This window comes from Phalacrocorax carbo, chromosome 11, assembly GCF_963921805.1.
Source record: "Phalacrocorax carbo chromosome 11, bPhaCar2.1, whole genome shotgun sequence".
NCBI classification, from domain to species: domain Eukaryota; kingdom Metazoa; phylum Chordata; class Aves; order Suliformes; family Phalacrocoracidae; genus Phalacrocorax; species Phalacrocorax carbo.
Window position 1 is genome coordinate 22,809,933 of NC_087523.1, and position 22,692 is coordinate 22,832,624.

A 22,692-nucleotide genomic window follows, 5' to 3' on the forward strand; every position below is an offset into this window, starting at 1 on the left:
CCCCTCAGCACCCAAAGCGATGCCGAGAGACCTATCGGAGGGATAAGCTATTTGTCAGCTCTCAGCCGGGGGAAGATGCAGTTCTCGGCCGTGCCCACGAGCACATGCCTTTGCCCAAGGGCACTCCCAAAGCCCCGGGGACAGGATACAGGGCTGCAGCAGAGACACAGCCCAGAGGAACTAATAGACCAGGAAACTAATGCTACTGGGTCATAAGGCTGATAAATTCCCATAGAAATGCTTATTGCACAATAAAAACCCAAATTAAAACCATCCCTTCAACCCTTCCTCTTCCATTCCAAGGAACCCACCGGTGAGGCCAACCAGGTAGCGCGGGGCAGGGCGGGAGGCGAAGCCACCACTGGTTTTCCTGCTCCCATGGATGCCACTGAAATTCCTGTTATAATAAATTTTGCCGGAAAGGAAGGAGCCCGGCAAGCCCCAGCCCAGCTCGCTGCCGTGTGCCGGCTCACCCGCGGCCCCGGCACCTTGCGAGGACGGAGCCCACCCGCGACGCTTCATTAACTCGGAGCCCACGCGATCTCTGCTCCCCAGCACCCACCTCAGCCCTGGCCGCCGCCTGAGCCCAGCGACAGCGGAGGATGGGAAATGAAGAGGGAGGGTTTGACTCCGGCGGCTGGTGCCTTAAATGATGGGTATTCTGCAGGGTTCATTTAATGGCACGGGGTTTGGCCGAGGAGCGTGTTACGGACCAGCGGCGTGCGGTGCTCTCTGAAGCATCTCTTCTGTTGCCTTCTCCCGTTGAAAAAGCCACTTCACTTGCAAATAATCAAGAGAAAGGAGGTGGGGGGAAAGAACAAGATTAAATCAAGCATAAAATAAGCAGGGAAAAAAAACCCGAACCACAAGCAAAATGCAATGTTCTCTAAAAATCTGGTTTATTCATTAGAATTCAGTGAAAGGAACATTCATTTTAAAACACAATCAATACATTAAAAAGTTTAAAGGACTAGTAGCAATGAGACCAGAAAAATAAAATAAAAAAAAAAAAAAAAACCCCAAACCCCAAAATTCGGACGAGTCAGTCACCCGGGAGGAGCCGCCCCCGCCCCCAGGGCGCCTGCAGGGCAGCTCGGCAGCCTGCCCGCCGCGGGACGGCGGAGGGGAAGCACGGGGCGACCTGGGACAAGGGCTAATTATTATTTGTTTTTTTCTTTAGAACTGAGAGCCTTTTCTAATATTTTAATTGCTTCACCCAAGCGTAGCTTCTCGGATGCCTCAATCGCGGCGAGACGAGGAGGTAGCCCCGGCTGGAGAGGAGGGAGCCGCGAAGTTAAGGGGCAGAGGGAATGTGAAAGGCGGCGCGGGTCCGAGCGCCCCAGGAATGTTTGCTGAGCGACCTGCCCGTCCAGCGCCCGTGCCCGAGCAAACCCTTGTAGTAAAAAAAACTAAAAAGCACCATTAGGCGAAGAGCTATTTAATTAAAAGACATAAAAATCTATGCAGAGCCAAATGTCTCAGTGGCAATCGCCATCTCTGCTGTCATTGGGGGGAGGGGGAGGGGGGGAGAAGGGGAAAAAAGTTTGCTTTCGGCTGTAATCTTTTCGCTTTTCAGCATTTCATTTTCCTTGTGCACGTCACTGTTTGACATTGTTCTTGTCTGCTCAATTAATCACCATGGCCTTCCGCAGAGAAGTTATTTCAGCCCTTACACCCCGTGCAGGGCTGCAGACTCTGCAGGGGCACAACTCCTACAGAGTCAAGCAAACAAAGCAGCATATTCATTCAACTAAATAAAAAACAAAAGCAAGAAGGAGCCGCGTTAACTAGTGTTAGGTCTTGGCTTACCAGAGGCCCTCCTTGCATTTCTGATCCCAAAATTCAAGGCAGTATTATTCCAGGAAGATGCTTTACTGATGCTGGCAATGCAGGCGGCACGAGAGGAGGAGAGGTGGGAAGCCCCGCTAATCCCATGCAGACCCCGGGATTATTTAAGGAGCAGCCCTCCGAGGCGGAGCAGGCGATGCTGCCCGCGCAAGGGGGAAAGCCCAGCTCCCCGCCCAGCCGGGAGCACCAAGGGGAGAGGAGGAGCGTCACCGGTTTCAGGAGCATCGCCACGCACCAACCCACAGCATCTCCTGCCTGGGGATTTAAGAAAAGCCCCAGGTTTGGATAAAATAATTTAAGCACACGGAAGGGAAAGCCCCAAGCGAAACGCGCGGCTTTCTAGTCCAAAGCCGGTCGACGGTACTTCCAGGGAGAAATCACCGAAGTCCACAAATTCAGCTTAAAAACAAAACTTTAAAAAAAGAAAGAGCAGTTAACGAGTGTGACAGAGAGTATCAAAACCGAGACGTCTCAGCGGCGTGTGTGAAGAGAGGGAGCGCGCAAGGGACCGGCTGCTGGGTTTCAGAGCTGGCCCCGGGTATGAAGTGGAGCAGCGCGTCACGGCAGGACACGAGGAGCGAGGCGGTTTCCTCGCATTGCCTTTTCTCCATCGGAACAGGAAACCACACCACTTCAAAAGACAACGCACACGAGTAAAAGAACAGCCCGTAAAATTTCCCCGTGAATATAAAATGCGAAACTATACAAAAATAGATAAAAAACGACCGTTTTCTTGCGTGTATAAAAACAAAAACAAACCCCAAAGTCCCCAGAATGCAATACAGAATTACTTGGTAGGCTGACCCGAACGTCAGCGGTTTGGGCACAAGTTAACCGCCACAATTCATCACTTTGAGGCAAGGCCTTCCCTGGAAGGGACGCATTCAGGCGACAGCCTCGAGGGGAGTTTTCCCTTAATCTCTTGGCAAGACAAGCTGCTATTCCTGACTTTTATGACTTATTTCTGGTTCGGAAGCCCTTTTTCGTAAAAAGCCTCAATTACCCCTCTCAAATTTGAGTTCCTCGGGTAAGGAAGGCAGTATGTGACTAACAGCTTGATCCAGATCAAGACCAGAATATCTGTTCCTATTTGTCCCGGGGCAGACGGGTATTTTAGGAAGAGCAGCACATTAGGCAGAGAAATCCAATCTCTCTACAGCAGCGATAATTTACAGGCTGGGTTACGCACTGAAAATTCTTATTTCTTTGGGTTAATGGGGCAGAATATGCCGATAATCCAGGAAATTAGCTCCAAAAATGCTTTTAGGAAAGTCATTTTAAATCAACAGATATTTGCTTCATTTAGTTCACATCAAATGAAGAAGAGAAAGCTTTGGTATAAAGTCAGATTATCAAGTCTTGGCTGTATTGCTTTCACTCATCGAGCCTAGAAGCTGTTTTCGCTGAGCTTTTACGTACCTACAACCAAAAGAATTATTCCTAGAGACATGCACTTGCAACTGAACATTCATTTTAGCACCGAGACACTTCCACACCTCACCAAGACTTTGGCAAAGGCCGCGCCATGTCTAAACGAAACACTACACAACCCCCCCCCCCGACCCGCGAGATGCCTTTGGTGACACGCTAAAATAAAATAGGAATTAAAAAAAAAAAAGCAGAATTTGCTTGTGGTTTTTAATCCGAGTGGCGGGGAGACGTGCAGGGCCTCGGCCCGACCCTGTCCTTGCTCCGAGCAAGAGGGGAGCCTGTTCCAGCCAGCGAGGGGAGGCTGCGCTTACAACCTCGGAGGCGAGGGGGCCTTTCGCTGGCCGCCCGCGCTCTCCCCTGCACGCGGGGGATGCGGCGTCAGGGGTCGGGTTTGTCCCACGAAACCCTCTCCGGTCGCGTGGAGGGACGGGAGGAAAAAACGTGGCACGGCAGGTTCGGGCGGTAACTCCCTGCAGCTGCGCTGGCAGGAAAATACTGAAAAATTAAGATTTAAGCCCATGGATACACAGATGGGTCTGCTCCAGCCTCAGCAGCCTGTACAGGAAAGAAAAAAATACCATATAAATAAGTCGAACCGTGGGAAAGCAAAGCCTGGCTTCACCCTTCCCCGCTCCATCACAGGTATACAAGGACAGGGCAGTACGGAGTCTCTTCTCAAAAAGAAATATAGGGCCTCATTTTGCTTGGAGCGGGGGGGGAAGGAAAAAACAACCAAACCCCAAACAGTTCCTCGTGCCTTAAACAGAGCGATGCCGGGAGCTGCTGGCGTTTCCAACCGGAGCCACATCCGTCCGGGGCCGCGGGTGGCGAGCGGCAGGGCGGTCGCTCGCCGCGGCAGCAGAAGTGGGTGAGGGCCGGGCAGAGCCGCCCCTCGCCCCGCACATCGCCCCGGAGCTGGGAGAAAACTCTGGTATTTCCAGTTCGTGATTATTTCGTTTTAATGCTACAAACTCTGCCGCAAAGAAGCGGAAAAAGGGCAACTCAGGGGCTGGGGGAGGGACAAAAATCATCATCGGTTACTGAATTAAGACCAGAATACAGAGCTTGGACAGAAGAAGGAAGAAGCTTCGTAAGACAGGGAGGTTTCATTTAGAGACAAGCGTGTTTGAGGACAAGGGAGGAGCCACACGGACCAATGGCCTGAAATCGATGTTCCCATCAATGTACGACCTCCTCAGACAAAGTCTGTCTCCTCAGCTCGTGTCCCTCCTCCACGCTCCTTCAAAGAGGAAAAAGAAATCCAAAACCTGCAGCAACCTCCAGCTTTTTTGTTCCCTCCAGTTAGGAGGAAGAAGTCATGAAGCCTAATTTAGGCTGCGTTACATCCTGTATTCCAATTAACAGAATACTTTCTTCGTTTATGCAAAGAAAACAACTGTAAAATAATTAGGAAAAAAAAAAAAACCCCAAAACCAAAACAATGCACAAAACTTCCTTTTGAAGAAAATAATGGCACCTGCAACCTCACAGCTACAGGCACGATGCAAATTTAGCTTATTTCAAAGACCTTGTCCATGTGCCCAGAGCCCGGGAGAGACGAGGAGCGTGGGACAAAGCTCGGGAAGGGTTTCAACCAGGAATCACGCACCGTGAGGACAGACCACGACAAAGGGACGGACACTTTGCCCTCAAAAGGGAGGCCATCGACAGCGCATCCCTCTGAGCGCGGTATCTTTGAGCAAATTGAAACTAGACCTTGAAAGCGTTATTGGCACACACGCAGAAGCTCCTGCTCTCCTTTGGGGCAAGGGAAAAAAAATAAAAAACATAAATAAAGATGTTACTGTGAAGTTCCCCTTTCAGCTGACTCGCCTCCTGTCATCGCTCTGGAAATAACCGGCACCTTTCCTCCCAGCCTCCCCAAATCGAGACCGAGACGGAAGACATTCAAAGTGAGTCTGAACCAAAACATTTCACCAAGAGGAAGAAAAAAACCCGGTTTCTCCCAAGTTTCCCCAAGGCTTGCGCCCCCAACTCCAATCCTGCAGGAAAAAACCCAAACCTGCCACGCTAGCGATGGGTCCGGTCCCAGCTTTTACTCTAGCAGCAACGTGAGCGCGCGCGGGGGGCTGCCGCGGCACTTGGCGTTCGAGAGCATGGTGGCTCGTGGTGGAAAACAAGAAAGTGCCTCAGCGTTACCGTACGAATCCCGGAGGCAGCTCCGAGCCCCACCAGAGCATCCGCAGCGGTGAGACCACGTACCATGGCTGCGGGAGAGGAGCTCGTCCTTATCAGCCCAGGCCTAAATTAAAGTCATTCATAAATCGCTCGCTAACACGTATTTTCTCCCTCCCTGCACTTTGCAACCCTTTTCGCGCCCTCCCCGGAGCAGCTATTCAGCTTCGGCGACGTTCACCGCGGTGCTCCGGCAGGCGGCAGGCAGCGCGTGGCCGGGGGTGGCTCTGCCTTTCAGGGGCTCCCCGCAGCGCTCCGGGCTTTTCACGGTGTCGGTGCTGTCGTTGGGATGCTGCGGCACGCCCTGGGCGATGCCGACGGGTTTGCACTTGGCCCGTTTCTCCGGGGAGCAAGCGAAACTAAAGCCCGGGGGGAGCTCGGGCTCCGTTTCTCCCACGGGTAACAAGCGCGCCAGCTTTTTGGCGGTGACTTCCCCGTGGTACCTGTAGGAACCAGCCGCCTCCCGGGACCGCCTCGTGTCGGTCTGCAGAGGTAAATTGGAGGGCCTGAGCGGGTGCCTGTTCAGCTCCGGCTCCTGGGGCCGCCTGTCCGGGGTCTCTCCAGCGACGCTCCGGGAAAGAGCCAGGAAAGGGGACACGGTGCCCGGCTGCCCCGATGGCTCCCAGGCGCTCTCCATGGCGGCGGCCGGAGCAAAACCCCAGTGCTTCATCCCCCCGGGAGCCCTGTCGGCGTCGTGCTGGAGGTGCTGCAAGCCCAGCCAGCTCAACCCGCCATCGGGAGCTGCCAGCTCACCCTCCTCCTTGCTCCTGCTCCTCCTCGCTCCGCCCGAGTCCTTTTTGCCACCCTCTCGCTTCGACCAGAGCCGGCACGGCTGAGGGCCGCTCTTGGCAACCTGCGAGTCGGCAAGCTCAAACTCCAGGCTCTCCGTGTCAAGTGACCGGCTCCTCCGGTTGACGGAGAGCGGTGCTGGCATGGAGGGGCTCAGCCCGTGGAGGCGCAGGTGGCGGGGCAGGCTGGCAACACCCCAGTTGCAGCTCTGGAAGGAGCCCAGGGGGTACCCTGGGGACATTCTCTCATCACATTCAGCTAACGACTCTTTCCGTCCGTAGCCGTCGTCAAAGGCCTCAGCAATATCCTCACCGGCGTTCATCTCGGGATGCTGCTCGCACTCCCCTTCTCCTTCCTGCTCCACGTCGACCACATCGAAGGTGACCATGGTGGGGAGGGCAGGGAGGTTCTGGGTGAAGGAAGAGCCAGAGGCAGAGCTCCCCAGACTTTCGGAGAGGCTGGAGAAGAGGGTCCCGCTGCTGGCAAACTCCACCAGTGCCTGTGAGAAGCTCACGGCATGCTCGGGCTCGTGTTCGCTGCCCACCTGGGGCTTGCCGGTGGTGGTCTCTGCCCCACTACCACGTTCGAGCTCTGGGAGTCTGTAGCCGGGGAACATCCCTGCTTTGGCTGGAGCTACGCTGCCGTGGATGGAACCCCCGAACAACCCACAATCCGGGTCCGAATCGAACCCCGGGTTGTTCTTTGTGAGCTGAATAAGGCAACTTCCTTGGGCTTTTTGGCTGTTGTAACAGTTCTCTGGATGCAGAGTCCCTGGAAAATCCCTCCACTCTGGATTTTCAGCTCTAGCCACCAAAACCCCACCATTCACACCCCTGTTTGGGGCGTGCGAGGCCACCTGCTCACTCCCAAGGCCACTCTGGTTCTTGCCAATCGAGTTGGCTGCTCTAGTTTTACATTCAACGCATTGCTTTTCCCGGGGACACTTTTCCTTGCTGGGAGCATCAAGTCGTTTCAAGACCGGTTCCCTCTGCAGCTCCCAGTACAGCAGCTCCTTCTGAATGGCCGCTAGCCGCTCTTCTTCCGTTTCCATCACCCCTCTTTTCTGATCCATCACCTGGTTCAGGCTCTTCTCAGCAGCGGGGCAGATGTCCAAGAAGTAGCTGAAGATGCCCTGGTGAGAGACTTTGCTCTCAAACAGGGATTCTTCCCCGTGAGAGGGACTCATCAGCGCATCATCGGGCTCGTAAAACTCATAAAGTGCATCACCGCTGTAACTGTCTCTGGGAAGACGGTCCTTCTTGATCTCGCCGAGCCCATCTCCAGCTTCATCCTCCGGCCCCGGCGTGGTGGAGTCGTAATAACCCTCATCGCTATTAGGGGCGGACTCTTGCTGGTCGCTCTGCGGCGTCAGGAGGTCAACGCCGTCCATAGCGTCCCCCATGTAGGGGTGGGCTTCCGCCTCGTGCGAGGCGTGTGTCTCCAAACTGCTACTCGACACCTGGGCTCCGTAGCTCCTGTCCCCTGCCGTGTTGCTGTTCCATATCTGGTGGAGGTACTCCTCCGCCTCCTCGGGTATGGCCATCTCCTCCCCACCGCCCTGGTAGGTGACCAGGCAGGAGCTCCGTTTAGCAGCATCCCTGCTGCGCTCCACAGAGATGGTGCTCTCAGCAATGTCGGGCTCAGCAATGTCATCTCCGCACCCCGTCAGGGAATCGAAGCTCTTCAGGGATGTGACGTCTCCCAAGATGAGGCTCAGCAGGTCCCCGGAGTGGAGGCAGGGAGGGTCACTCTCCACGAGGTCCGGATGAAAGGCCAACAGGAGATTGTTGTAGTCAAACTCTGCGCAGTCAACGGTGTCGGCCTCTGATTTCGTATCCAGAACGTCCCTCTTCCCCGGCATCTCCACCGCGTCGCCCTCAGAGCTGCCTTCATCAGCCACGAGACAGCCGGGCTCGGCAGCCTCGCCACCGTCGGCAGCTGTGCCTGCCGAGCGGTCATCCTCCGAGCCCCCGGCACGGGCCGCGGCAAGCGGGACAGCTCCCGGTCCCGCTCCCTCCGCGGCCCCTCGGCTCTCCGCTCCCACGCCAGGAGCTTTGCCGGCCTCCTCCGAATCCCCAGCCCACTCTGGGAGCTCTGCTTTCTCACACTCAGTAACCTTGCTTTTCCGGTGACGCCGGATGCTGTTAAAAAACCCTTTCAGGCCTTTTTTGGGTCTGGGAAAGGAGGACTTATCTCCGTTGGGCTTTTTCTCACAGCCCTCGATACTCCCGGGTGGAGAGCTGTCCTGCTGGCCGAAATCAAACCTGGCGCTGGCGCCTACGGCCAAGTGAGCGCTTTGGGAGCTCGGCAAAGGGCACAGATGCGAGTCCCCGCTGCCCTCCAAAGGGCTTTCCGGCTGCTCCCCCCCGCCCTTGTCGTATCCAGCGCTGCTGAGCCCATCGTGGGTCTTACATTTACTGAGGCCCTTTTTAGAGGCTGCTTTCCCTTGGCCTTTGCTTCTGCCTCCAAAGAAACTGGGCAGCGTACAGATGCTCCTCTTCCCTCCGAACAGTTTGAAAGCTGTTTTCTTCAGCTTGCCGGGGGGCGGCTGAGGCTGCTGCGGCTCCGCAGCCGCGATGGAGGCATTGCCCGCCTCGGGCAGCCGGTCCCCGTGCTCCTCCCGCCGCTGGTCGCTTCCCTCCTGCTGCCCGCAGAGCACCGACTGCGACCTGGTCCAGGCAGGCTCCGCCGCGCAGCCCGTTTCCATGGCAGCCGGCCGGTTCGGGTGCATCTAGCTGGAAACGATGACTTTGGTAGCAGAGTCCTCTTCTGGGCACAGCGATCGAAGCATCACAGCTGATCTAAAGCAAATAGAAAGGGGAGAGGTGAGGAGACGGCAGCAGACGGCGCAAAGCCAGAGGTGAAGAGCTTCATCCCCAGCTGGAACCGGAGCTCCAAAAGCCTCCGACGGCCGCTCGGCTCCCTCCGCTCCTTAAAGCCGGGCACAAAAACGTCACGATGCTTAAATTTTCCAATTTGCAAGTGCAGGAGAACCCACGTGCCTCCATCAGGCGGCCTCCCGAGCACAGGCAGGTGTGAGCCCTGAGCCACCTCCCCACAAGCCCTTTGGATCCCCGGCCTTTTTGCCACCGGGGCGATGGGGTTCGGTTACCGGCCGCCTTTGGGCAGGGAGACGCAGGCTGCTGCGGCCGGGAGAGGGACCGACGCCTGCCCAAGCCCACTCGCAGCCCTCCCAGATCTAACGCCAAGCGACGGGGAGCACTTTGATGGAGAACCAAGCCCGTACGCAGCCCGTACGCTAAGCACATGTCCAGGAAGAAAGCTGTTTACTATACTTTTTTTTTTTTGTAGGAGATTTCAGTTGTTTTTAAAAATCATCTGCCCAGTAAGAAAGAAGTGCATTAAAAACATCCGCTATGAGCCACCCTGATCGGATTAGCTGAGAATCAGAGGGGTAGGCTTTAAATTTGATCCTGGATTGGTGTCGGTAACAGGAGAACTGAAATAATAACGTTTCTTTCACAGAGATGAGGTTGGAGAAAGTAAAAGCAATAAAAATCGTAACGCGCCACCGAGCTGTAACACCGAGGCTCAGCTCCTACCGGCGTGAGGCCGGCGAAGCTTTCCGTGGTGTTTCACCAGATATCGCAAATTAAAAATACGCCCAGACGACGGCCTCCAGCTCCTGCGACCCCACAGCAAACCTGCGATTTACTGGTTTCCCCCCGCCCAAGTCTGGGGCGGATCGTGGCATTACCTCGCTTCGATAACTGCCGATAACCCCTGGGGCGCACCCGCCCCGCTCCAATCACGGCGGGGGTGTAGCTGGGCGGGAAACCCTCCTTCCCCCCCCCCCCCCCCCAAAAAAATGGGGTTTCTCCAGGGGTGCCCCGGAGCCCTCCTGCAGCCCCAGACACCCCCGGAGCCTCCCTGCAGGGGCTGGCTCGGTAGGCCTGGAGGAGAAGGGCACGCGTGCATCCCTACGCTTCCGAAGCGGAGGGGGTCAGGGCTGTGGGAAAGGACACAGAAATGAAATTTTGGGGGGAAAAATTTAATTTGAAAATTATTTCACTCCGGCTCCACGTCAGCGCTGGCGTCAACGGTCGCTGCTGCGACCGGGCGGCTGCTCAGGGATGCCTGGAAAATAAAGCCGCTGAGGGCAAACAGAGCTATTGATAACATGTGAAAAAGGGGGTTTTTTAGGAAGGAAAAAAAACCAAACCAGACCCGATGAAGCCCGTAAGGCAAGGCGCGTTTCACCTGCTCGGCTCCGGGAGGCTCCGGGGCGGGGGGAAGGGGGCGGCCGGGGCCGGGCACGCCCGGGGGAGCAGGGGCTGGCGGCCATGGGGGGGTGGGTGTCCGTCGCGGGGGTCCCCCCGAGCCGCCGCGCCCTGCGAGAGGCGGGGAAGGCTCTCCCCGCCCCCCCGTAACTCGGCCGGGCCCCCCAAACTTTTAGGCGCGCGGCGGGGGAGGCGCGGTGGGTGCGAGCCGGGGCGGGGGGGGGGCGAGGGGGGAACCCCCGGCCCCGGCAGCCAGGGCGGCCCGGCGGGCCCGGCCCGCCCCTCGCCCGCAACGGAGCCCCCCCCCCCGCCGGCTCCCCGCCCCTCCGACCGCCGGTTCGAGCCCCCCCCCCGGCACTTACCGGCCCCCGGGGGCTGCGAGGCGCGGGGCGCCGCGGCCCGGGCCAGCCCAGGCCGCCGGCGAGTAGCCGCCGGGTCAGCGGGTCCGCCCGGCGCGGCGAGGAAGGGCGGGGTCTCTGTGACGGCGTGGGCGTGGCCTCCGCGGCGGGGGCGCGGCCGCTGTGACGTCAGGCGGAGGGAGGGTGTGACGCGCGGGCGGGGCTACGGGCGGCTGCGTGACGCTGTACGGCGCGGGCGACGCGTGGCAACGCGCGTGGCGTGCGGACAAACGGACGCGGGCGGGGGGGGGGTGTGTGTGTGTGGCACCGACCCGCGCCGTCGCCGTCACGCCGCGGGTGTCTGTGACGGTGCGTGACGTCGGGGGGTGTTGGGGGGGGGGGAACGCTGCCGTGACGTGTGCGCCCCCACGCGACCGCACGTGTGCGCCGCGGTACTGGCCCTGTGCGCGCCGCTGCCGCGCCACGTGGGCGTCACTGGTACTGCGTGTCGGCCACACCCAAGCCCCACCCAAGCCCCACCCGGCCACCCACTGCAAGCCCCAGCACGGCTCCCCCCAGCAGTGCAGCGAGACCCGCCCCAGTCTGGGGACGCCGGCTCCCGAAAGGCCCACGGGAGCCCACGGCCCCACGCGGGTGCGACGCTCGGCTGCCACACGGCATCATCGTGGCTGGGAAAGACCTCTGGGATCGTCACATCCAACCGCCAGCCCAGCACCCCCAGGCCCCTAAACCGTGTCCCCAAGTGCCGCATCTGCACAGTGTTTGAACCCCCCCATGGACGGTGACCCCCCCACCTCTCTGGGCAGCCTGTGCCAGGGCCTGACCCCTCTGGCAGGGAAGGCATTTTCCCTCATCTCCAACCTAAACCTCCCCTGACGCAGCCTGAGGCCGTTCCCTCTCGCCCTGTCCCTGGTGCCTTGGGAGCAGAGACCAGCCCCCCCCTCACTCCAGCCCCTCTCAGGCAGTTAAAATGCCCTGAGCTGGAAGGGACCCACAAGGACCATCGAGCCCAGCTCCTGTCCCTGCCCAGGACACCCCACATTCACACCGTGTCTCTGAGGGCCTTGTCCAAGTGCTTCTGGAATATCGCCAGGCTGGTGCCGTGATGCCTCCCTGGGGAGCCTGTTCCAGGGCTCCACCACCCTCTGGGGGAAGAGCCTTTTCCTAATGCCCAGCCTAACCCTCCCCTGGCACATCTCCCTGCCACTCCCTCGGGGCCTGGTGTTGGGCACCAGAGAGCAGAGACCAGCCCTGCCCCTCCTCCTGCCCTCGGGAGGGAGCTGCAGAGCGCCATGAGGGCTGCCCTCGGCCTCCTCTGCTCCAGCTGAACAAACCCAGGGACTTAACTGCTCCTCGTACAGTTTCCCCTCTAAACCCTTCCCCAGCCCCACGGCCTCCTCTGGACACGCGCCAGTAGCTTTATAGTTGTAGACTATAAAGACATGGAAATTCACACCTGTCTCCTCTTGTCCTGTCACTGGTAACTCGGGCAAAGAGACCAACACCCACCTCGCTACAGCCTCCTCAAAGCTCCCGAAGGCCACGCGCCTCTGCCCCAATGGCGCTTGCGTTTGAGATGCAATTAGGGTAGGGTGGACTAAACCGTCGGGGATATATTCTGCTGCATCTCAAAAGTGGTCCAGAGCGCCACCGGCCCGCGTGGGCTGAGCTGCCGAGGGCAGCGTGCTTTATCCATCAGCTCCCGGCTGTGGGAAGAGCCAGCAAGGCTCCTCCAGCTGCCACCGGCGGCTGTCTCTGTCACCGATCACAGCCGGAGAGATGGAGGTGCTTGCCAGAGGCAGGAGCGACTGAGGACCACCGCTGAGATGCCCCGCTCCAGGCTCGGCCTGAAGCTCCCCGGGTGCGGCGTTTCCCTGCACCCCCTCGGAGCGATGCCGGCTGGGCTGCCGGCCTCTTCTGCTTAGAGGATATGGGTCATGATAGCTTAATAAGAATAGTAGCAACATTTTTAATTTAAAAAGCCAAAACCAACTGCCCAATCACAAAAGATCCCTTGGCCATAACATGAACAGCTTTTGAGGGGAGTTAGATGGTGTCTAAAGACAGAGCTGGGGCCAGGAGGCCAGAGCCAGGGAGTCCGTGGGCTCCGGGCCCTGCCCGTGCTGCCGCCTGGCAGCGCTGGGCTTCGCACCGCCGAGTCCTGGGGTCCGGAGCATCCCAGGCACGGTGACACAGCGGCCACGGGCTGGGCACGCATGGCCGGGTCCAGCCTCCCTCCCAACGGAGGGAGCACCCTCTCTGGGAAAGGGGGTTCAGAGGTGGCTGTGGGGGAAACCCGCAGGCACGAAGCCTGATTGTGCCTCCCTCCTTCCTGCTCTTCCCCGGGAGGGGAGGAGGGTAAAAGCAGCCTTTGCTCCTCTCTCTCTGCCCTCCGCGCCTTTTCCCAGCCTCTTCTCTAACCAGTATCAATTAAAGGTGTAAAATCCTTCAGTAAAGAGGGTTTAAAGCCAAACCCAGCTAAACCTGATCCTGTTCTACCATCACCCTGACGCAGAGCCAGAGCTGAGGTCTCCTCTGTTTTCTCCCCACCTTCCCTTCCCACCTTTTCGCACGGGCACCGCTTTTTGGAGGCACCTCATAAGCAAAAATTACTTTGCGACCGCAAATTCACGGCAGCTTCACACCGCGCAGGTGTCAGAGCGGCTTTTAATTCAGGCGCTCGACACGTGTCCGGGGCAGGTCTCTCTCGTGGCAGGCTGCGTATCATGGCTGGTGCCGGAGGTAGTTCGCCAGGACCGTCGGGATCTCCAGCTCGCCGAGGGCGTGCGGGCGGCCAGCCTGCTGCAGGAGGCGTCTCATCGCCAGCCTGGACTGAGACATCAAGGACTTGGGATGAGCTGCGCGAGGAGAGGGAGGAAAAATGAGACGGTCACCTTCAAGACACACGAGCCCGCTCCCCTCCAACCCGGGTATTACCCTAAGCAAAGGGACATCGATAGCAAAGACGCATAGTTTTGGTCTAGGGCAGGTTACGCCCCGTGCGCAGCCACAAGCTTCGCAGCATGTATTTCACAGGAGATGAAATTTTCCACCATCATATGGAAATAAGTGCAGTTTTCCTGGATGTTGGCACTACAGGAGAGCCAAAGCTGAGCAGCAGAAAGGAGACGAATGGCAAAAAGCAGCCTTTAACCCAACAGATTCATAGTAAGTGGAAAAACAAGCTGAGGAAATCCCTGCGCGCTCCAGAGCGGCTCCGACTGCAGCGAGGACCCTCACTGAAATCAGCTTCTTTAGCAAGTGTCTAGAAATACTGATGCAAAGCAGACACTGCGCTGAGTCCACGAGGGAAGATAACCACGTAAATGGTTTTTAGTAAGTCACACCGCAGCCCCAAAACAAGGTAGCCTGCCTCCAGGCACAGCCAGCAGTGGAAATTGGGGCTATTTCATGGATATTTATTAGAAACAAGCCCTCCCCTGACACTCTCCCCCAGATCCCTGCTATCTGTTTTAGTCCTGCAGTAGCATGTGTATCCAAGTCCATCAGATTTAATTGCCAGTGGTGGACCTATTCTCCACAACCTTGTGATGTCCTTCTCTTGCTGTGTTCAGTATTGGAGACTTGGGTTTTTTTGGCCTAAACACAGCAATTATTGAGGGAGAGGGAGGAATACGAGTAAAATGGTGATAATACTCAAGAATTTAAGCCTAGAGGGACTGATGCACTCAAGCGATGCTGTGAAGGGAGTCGAAGCTTGTAGGAAAGCCTGGGTAAGGCTACTGGGGAGCAGAGGTAAAAGGAAGGGGAATCTGAAGCAACTTGCACCCAAACGAGCAAAATTAGCACTCCTTTCCAGCCCTGGGGCCACGCACACAGATTACCTCTCGCCTGCAGCAGCAGCTCCAGGCCCTCGCTGCGGGGGGCCGTCTCGTCTACCGTGACATTGGGCAAGTACACGTTGGCTCCGAAGTCAATGAGCAGCTTGATGAACTCATTCTTGCAGCCGTGCCTCAAGCAGGTTTCCAGGAGAGTCTTGGGCTCCTTGATCTGGGCAATCACCCTCTCCTCAGTGCAGTTATAGTTGGGATCGGCGCCGTAAAGCAACAGCATCTTAAAGCACTCCAGATGCCCGTACGCAGCGGCGAGGTAGAGGGGTCCGGAACAAGCCACCGAGTTGGCAGCCCACTCGGGCAGCCTGGCTTGAACGTTGGCTTCCGCGCCGTGGTCCAGGAGCTGCCGCAGGATGTCCGCGTTCCCATCCCTCGCGGCAATGAGCAGCGGCGAGCAGTTGTTGTAGATGCTGCCGACGGGGCTGGCCCCCGCCTCCAGGAGGACCTTCACGCATTCCTCGTGGCCGTTGCTGACCGCCATGAAGAGCGGGGTTTGAGCCTTCACGTCCAGGCTGTCCACCTCCGCTCCATGGGTCAAGAGGACCTTCATGCTCCTGACACGGCCCCACGTGGCGGCCAGGCGCAGTGGGGTGCTGGGTACGCCCCAGCCGCTCCTGCGGTTGATGAACCTCTTGTACCTGTCTTGGGACAAGAGGTTATCTAGGGTCTGGTAATCGTCCTCAGATACTGCTCGGTTCAGCTCCTCGCTTTCTCCGTTGTCTTCTTCATCTTCCCTGGGCTGGAGCATGGAGAACATCTTAGTGATATCCATTAGGCTCATTTTTTTTGGTCTGCCTCCCATGTACCGCTTTCATTGTAAATGGTAAAGCCAACGATCTATGGAACAACAAAAACACCACCGCCGCAGGGTTAGAACCAGCCCCCTGCCCCAACACAACCTTATTATTATTTTTTATACACAATTTAAGGAAGATTCTCAGCAACAACAACAACAAAAACCCAAATAACATTGGATCGTGACGCTGCTGACATGCGTATTGCCCTGCAGGTGAGGAAATCCACGCTGGCAAAGGGCTAAGGCAAAGACGGTTGCTGTAGCACGTGTGTGGGCCACCTCCCCTTAAAATGCTGCAGTCCAGAATGCCCTGAGACGGTTGGATCTGGTGTCACAGTTCAAACACTGTGTGTGGGACCTCAGAGGCTTTTACTTTGTTTTCATAAATGATTTAATGCTGTTCTGCTAGCCCGAGGCGGTAAAGGGTATGAGGCTACTTGGCGATACTCACACCCCGAGCTCAGGAAGGCGCCTGGGTGGCCACAGGCTCTTGCAAGGACTCTGCACCCCTCATGAAGAGCACGTTGGAAAATAGCAGGATTCAACTCTGCTTCCCATCGGCCAAGGCTTCTGTTGGAAGCCTCAGAAGCACCTGCCCTTCCAAGTACTTTGGCACCCATGGAAAACTCTGAGGAGTTTTAATTTAGGAGCCGGCGGCATTGCAAGGTTTTTACACCCGGCCATTTTTTAAAGGGATTGGATTTCAAAATAGAAGATGCAGTGAATGTGAAGGTGGCTGGTTTGGTTAAGGACCTTCAGCATCACCCTTCCCAAAACATCATCGGCATTTGAACCCAGCAAACCGTCTCCTCTCTCCTGCCTACTGGAGCCCGAGGAGCGCGGCTGCAAGAAGGATCGGGGGATTTTTATAGTGGGAGGTACAGGGTAGGGGGAGGAAGGTGAGGGGGTCCTGAGCTGATCACACCGGAGCTGGGACTGAACCCCGACACGTTTGCCAGGCGCTTGGTGTGGGATCTGGCCTCGCAGCAGCAAGGGGCGAGGAATGCGGTGCGCCGGCCGGCACCTGAGCAGCTGGGAAAGGCCGCCCGCTGGGAAGGGCAGAGGAATTTCTTGCCACGTCGCACCCCTGTAGCATCTCGGATTTCCTCGGGGAGAGGCGGCGGTGGCAGAGCTCTGCCTCCCCAGGCAGCTCCTCTGATCCTCCCTTGGCGGGGGCGAGGAGCTGCACCGAGCGACGCGCCTCTTTCTGCGGACGAGCGCGGCAGCAGGGGGGCAGCCACGGGAGGCTCGTCCCACAGCCGCCTGCCGTGGCGAGATGCGCAAGCTCAGAGGAACCCCCCGCCCAAGGCCACCGGCGCGGCTTCGCATCTTGGTTAAGTAGAGCAAGTGTGATGGCAGCGAGAGCGGCAGCAAAGCCCTGCTGTGCTTCCGCCCTGTTACGCTAACCCGGACAGTTTGTACAGAAATACGTGAAATGACACCATTACTGTTATTCATTAGACACGCTGATAACAAGCTCTGGAGCTTTGGAAGCCCCCCACCTATGAGGATAACGGGGTGGTGGGGTTTACTGTAGATTTGATTCAAAAAGAAGGCCCAGTTATATTCCCAAGGGAAATAACCTGGAAAAGTTTAAAAAACCCAACTGTTACATTTCCTGAACACACAGAAAAGCATCTCCGAAGGGACGTTACTTGAACGGCGTAAGCACTCACGTGGGGAGCTCACAGATGTTCCTCAGCCAGAAGAGCCCAAAACAGAGTTGTCACCTCTTCAGCTGAAGGACGCTGCCCGTGCATCTGCAGACCCCAAAAAAGGAGGTTAGGACTGGAGCTAAAGGTGACAGAATACACTCACGCTTTTACTACTGGTTATCGAGTAACCTTCAACTGCCCGATGCCGCCTAAGCGCCGTTATGGTGCTGCCTTACCTTTGGGAGGTAGGTGATGCTCACAGCCAGGGCGGGCGAGGCAGCGGTGTCCCATGGAGCTCTCCCTCGGTTTAAACAAGCAAAAAGCACCAAAAGAAAAATAAGAGAGGGAGAAAGAGAGAGGCTCTCGCTGTGTCCGGGATGGACCCCCACTCTGTGCGAGCACAACGACGCAGGCTGTCAAGCTCACAGCTGAAATGCCACTGGGGGGAGAAGGGCCAGGGCGCTGGGGCTAATTTTAGCCCCTCAGGGGTTTTATCTTACCACTTCCATTCTTGGAAAGTTCCACCTCGGTAAATATAGAGAGGGGCAGCGAGGCGGGGGCGGGCTGGGACAGGTGCTGGAGGCTGCTCGACCCATCCGAGCCGGCACAAAGCATCTGCTTCACTGTCTCCTTGCAGGAATCGGGGGGTACCAGGCGGTCTGAGCCCCCTGCCAGGGCAGCGCGTTCCCTGCTGAGCACTGGCCTCTACGTTATCTTGGTTGCTGCCAATCACCCAGATGGATTCCCTCTTAACCCCTCTCCCGACCGCCTTTTCCACTTTCAGAGCACTACAAATGACCATTTGCGACATCCAGAATTGTTTAGTGAACACAAGACAGACAAAAGGCACCGGAGACGGTCCAGATTTCGCGCCTGAGCTGCTCCTTAGGCTTCCCTCCCAGCTACACCTGCCAGACCAAACCGCTTCTTTGCCTTCATAAAATTAAGCAGCACATAGCAAGGCAGAAAACTTTACAGGGGCAAACAAAACAAGCGGGAAGCAGTGTTTGGGCTGCCTTATCAAAAGCTGTCAGCTGGTAAGTGCAATCGTATTTTATCCAGTTCCCTTTAAACCTTTGCCAAGCTTTTCGGCAGCGGAGCAGGAACAGTCTGACAGTGTGAGGCAGCGTTATCAGCGTTAGTAGATAACGAGAGGGGAACCAAATTATCCAGCAGAGAAACCTCCACTGCTGCAAGAACTAAAATCAGGGGGCTCTGCAAAACATCGGTGATGTCCCCGCCAGCACCACTCTCGGTTTGTAGTCACACTGTAAAAAGCACGGAGAGCAGGAAAATGTTCAGTAGCGACAGGTTTTAGACTTTTGGCTTCTCTATAGTTTCACTCTCTCCAAATCCACTCAGAAACAGATTGTTACTTCACAAAGATCAGTTTCCCAAAGGCAACGCTATGAATGGGATTACCGAGTAGGAGAAATGTGGATAAACATCGGAGCAAAAGTGAGGGGTTCAGGGTTTATTAAGTGTCGAGAAGCTGCAACCACAACAGGGATGCTGCAGTCGGGAAAGCCAAACCTGGCTGGAAACCCCTTCAACAAACTGCAGAAATAAAAGCAGCAATTAAAAAGACAGTGTGTTAAAATGGGGGGAAAAAAGGGGATACGGACAACAAAATGAATACACATTAGAAAATATGAAATGTAGGAAACTGGTACGGGAACTTAGAGATGAAAGGAAAATCCTTGAGTGGAAAATTTAATGATAAACTGCATATTGTTGTTGCTGCTGCTGTTCGGTTGTTAACTGAGAAAAGAGATCTTAGAAACAAGACCAGCTCTTTGGCATGGAACAGAGATTAGACTGAATACTAATGAAGCAAAAAGTACAAAGTACTCGCTGATAAACCCACCCTCAACTGGGAAAATGCAAACTGAAATACTCCTTGTGCTCCCTTCCCAGCTGAAGAAACACGTTAAATGCCATCCCGCACGAATATTTGAATTGGCAGATTCAGATAAACCCCAAACGGGAGCCCAAGGAGAGGCAGCTGATAAGTCTGACCCATTTCAGATAAGCTTCCCACGGCTGCAGACACCAGGGAAGGCTGAGGAGGAGTCAGGAGAAGCCTTCCCCTTCTGCCTGAGCTCCAAGCGCGAATGGGCTGCCCCCGAGCCGCTGGCTGACCTGACGCGTGCTCTGGGCAAAGCAGCTCCTTTATCAGCTCTCCATTAATTGGGGAAGAATTAAAGGGCAGAAGTGTATTTAATGCCAGTCAAGAAGGTTTTTTGGGAAGGTAAATCCTGTCCAACAAAGTTGCTTCCATTAAAGAGATTATAGTTATTAACGCAGCTGAAAAGAGGTAATGAGCTTTCCGATTTAACACTGCTAAGCATTCCGATTAAAAAGTTCAGCGATAAACAGTACCAAATAAATCATTTTGCAGGGATTAAGGATTTACTAAACAGTCCTCAAGGTCAGAAATGCAGAGTTATTGCATGGGGCTACTTCTGACTCCTACCTTTGAACTACAAGTCACTGCCAAACTGCAGCAAAGCCCTTGAACTTGGGAGTTTCCCTCCGTGCCCATCAAAACATCTGCTCGCAGCTTTCCGGCACCGACACCTGCCTGTTCCGCTGGCCACCTTCTCACCACCCAGCCTGGAGGTGGCTCCAGCAGCAACGTGATTCAGGTATTGACCACGAGCGGGCACGAACCCCTGCGGACCATCCCTTGCCTACGCTGTACGTACCCGCACAGCAACAGCTCCCAGGGCCCCTTCTCAGGCACTTCATGATTTAATGGGTGCATTAACATACAAAATATGTTGTTAGAACCGAAGGAGGAACCCAGGAACTGCTTCTTCTCCATGGGCTGTAATTCCTCAAGGAATTTTGGCAGCGTCGGAGCCCCAGAAGTTTGGCGGCGTTGCAAGACGGCTCCCTGCTTCCAGCACCTTCCAGGAGCCCCTTTCCTTCAGATCCGAGAAGCTGTAAACCGATGCGAGATGATGATCGTTAAGGACCTGAAATACAGAACCCAAAGTCAGCACGTGCCCACTCTTCATTGTGCGAGTTACCTGCGTGACACTGATGGTTCACATGAACCCGCCTGTCTGCCCCAGCATGCTCTTCTGGACGTGCTCCAGGGCTCGCAACACTTCCAAGTTACTCCTGGGAGAACTAATGGGTCTTCCCTGCTTTTATTTTACGATGCTAAAACATGCTGGGTTTCATTCCAAAGCTTTCAGGAGGAACTCCAATAACTCTGAGTCACGCCACCCCCAAAAGCATCTTTGCCCTGAGATAACAAATCATATATTCAATAAGTGAAGGCTTTTTTGATTATTCAAAATATCAGGCAGTAAGAGCAGGCACGGGAGAACCATCTGCTCTTGAAGGACTCTCCAACAGCAGGTAAGGCTGCAACAACCACCCTTCAGAAACAGGATTTCTGATCCACGTCAATTGCCAGATTCACCCCAAGTGCTTTCTCAAGCCACACGCACACTGGGTCACTATGCAGTGATGGATGAATAAAATAATAAAATAATAAAATGCTGGATGAAGGGACACATGAGCAGGATAACACACAAGAATTGGACCAGATTTCCATAAAATGGCAGAAGGGCTCCCTGTATCTTTATCCTCTCCCCAGTTTCCCCTTTTCGGGTAAGATCTGTGAAAGTCTGTGCTGCTTAAGCCCCTTTAAGCACCTCGCCAGGGAGGGGGCTGTCCCCAGTTACTGTACAAAAAGCGGAACGCTTGCAGAATACTCAAATTTGGGAGAGTCAGGTCAGCCCGAGCCTTCGGTCCGTGCGTCTGCCTGGCTGCCGCCGTGTTAGCCTGCAAAGCGTCGGCCAAGAGCAGGGCCTCCTAATTCTGCAGATCCATACGTGGGGTTTGTTTTTTTTTTTTTGTAAGGGGGCTTATGTACATATTTTTATGGATTCCCACTCACACTGGATTCCTTGCTTCTCTCCCACAGCTGAGCAAGCTCCAAGACCTGTTCTTTGTTGAGAGAGGGGGAAAAAAAAAACCCCAAAATCAGGTTCAGTAAGTAACATTCACTTTTCCCAAAGCCACCGCAGCAGAGCCACGGGAAACAGGGCTCTGGTCTGACTTAGGGAAGGGTTATTACCCTTACAAAACCCTGTGGCCTTATCACCCCCCATTCCCTCCACTCCTCATTGCATCTCTGCACACCCTGACGCCATTCCTATATTCCTCCCAAGTAGCCAGTCCCTTTTTCCACATACCGTAAACCTCCTTCTTCCATTTGAGTTTCTCTAGAAGCTCTTCGCTCATCCACGCGGGTCTCCTGGCTCCTTTGCTGGACTTCTTCCTCACAGGGATGCACTGATCTTGAGCTTGGAGGAAGTGGTACTGGGATATTGACCAGCTCTCTCGGACTCCTGGCCTTCTAGAGCCCTGACCCATGGGATTCCTCCCAGCAGGTCTCTGAAGAGGCCCAAGTTGGCTCTCCTGAAGTCCAGAGCTGTAATTGTACTTGTCGCCCTGCTTCTACCACGCAGGATCCTGAACTCCACCATCTCATGGTCACTGCAGCCAAGGCTACCCCCAACCCTCACAGCCTCAACCAGCCCTTCCTTGTTCTTTAGTATAAGGCCCAGCAGCACATCTCGCCTCGTCGGCTCCACCACCTGCATCAAAAAGTTGCCCTCGATGCTCTGCAGGAGCCTCCCGGATCACCGTGTTGCTTTTCCAGCAAAAACCAGGCTGGTTGACGTCCCCCATGAGGACCAGGGGCCCTGCGACTGTGAGGCTGCTTCCAGCTGTCTGTAGAAGGCCTCATTGACTTCTTTGTCCCGATCGGGTGGCCTGTAGCAGACACCCAAAGCGGTCTCACCCATATTTCCTGCCCCTTGATTTTTACCCATAAGCTCTCGACTCGTTCTTCCTCCACCCCTCGGCAGAGCTCGATGCGTTGCAGCTGCTCCCCCACCTCGCCTGTCTCTCCTAAGGAGCCCGTAGCCATCCGTGGCAGCACCCCAGCCGTGCGAGCTGTCCCACCGCGTCTCCGTAACTGCAAGGGGATCGTGGCCCTGCGACCGCACACAGACCTCTAGTTCCTCCCGCTCCTTCCCCACGCGGCGCGCGTTGGCATTTCCGAGAGGTAACCGAGCCCGCGGGTTTCCCTGGAGGGGTGCACGACGACCCACGAACGGCTACGGCGAAGGTTCAATCCTGTTCCCGCGCCGCACCGAGTGCGATGAGAGTCTCGTGTCCTTGCCTGTGTAAACAGATTGAAAAAATGCTCTTTCTGCTGCTAGGCTGGGGTGGCTTTTTCCTTTTATAAGTCATCAGCCCCCAAAATTTGTAGCCTACCTTCAATACTGGAGGAGTTTATCAATTTTACAGATATGCGTGAAGCCTTAACAACAATATATCCCTAGCAAATCACCACCGGTGTCTTTTAACTGCTGGGTAACTGAACTGAATAAAACTTGAGCACAGAGCTACATTGCTAGCAAAAGTTAAAAAAAAAAAAAAAAAGAAATAAAGCATTATTGCTCTACTGCGACAAAGAATGCACCGATGCAGAAG

General features: G+C 55.7%; 2 protein-coding genes across 2 annotated transcripts; both read right to left on the bottom strand.

The window, feature by feature from the left end:
- Nucleotides 1-875: 875 nt before the first annotated feature.
- AMER1 (APC membrane recruitment protein 1) lies at nt 876-11,071 on the bottom strand. Its single transcript, XM_064463433.1, has 2 exons — nt 10,868-11,071; nt 876-9,065 (listed from the first exon to the last, which is right to left on the bottom strand). Exon 2 carries the CDS (start codon nt 8,993-8,995, stop codon nt 5,633-5,635), a length of 3,363 nt encoding a protein of 1,120 aa, XP_064319503.1. The 5' UTR covers nt 8,996-9,065; nt 10,868-11,071; the 3' UTR covers nt 876-5,632.
- Nucleotides 11,072-12,803: 1,732 nt separating this feature from the next.
- On the bottom strand, nt 12,804-17,276 carry ASB12 (ankyrin repeat and SOCS box containing 12). Its single transcript, XM_064463435.1, has 3 exons — nt 17,191-17,276; nt 14,710-15,555; nt 12,804-13,722 (listed from the first exon to the last, which is right to left on the bottom strand). The coding sequence occupies exons 2-3, from the start codon at nt 15,518-15,520 to the stop codon at nt 13,589-13,591; spliced, it is 945 nt and encodes a 314-aa protein (XP_064319505.1). The 5' UTR covers nt 15,521-15,555; nt 17,191-17,276; the 3' UTR covers nt 12,804-13,588.
- Nucleotides 17,277-22,692: the final 5,416 nt, after the last annotated feature.

Coding starts and splice junctions, on each gene's coding strand:
- ASB12 (XM_064463435.1), bottom strand. CDS start 15,520: ATGGGAGGCAGACCAAAAAAAATGAGCCTAATGGATATCACTAAGATG. Junction 13,723..14,709: donor GCTGCTGCTGCAGGCGAGAG/GTAATCTGTGTG, acceptor CTCCTCGCGCAG/CTCATCCCAAGTCCTTGATG.
- AMER1 (XM_064463433.1), bottom strand. CDS start 8,995: ATGCACCCGAACCGGCCGGCTGCCATGGAAACGGGCTGCGCGGCGGAG.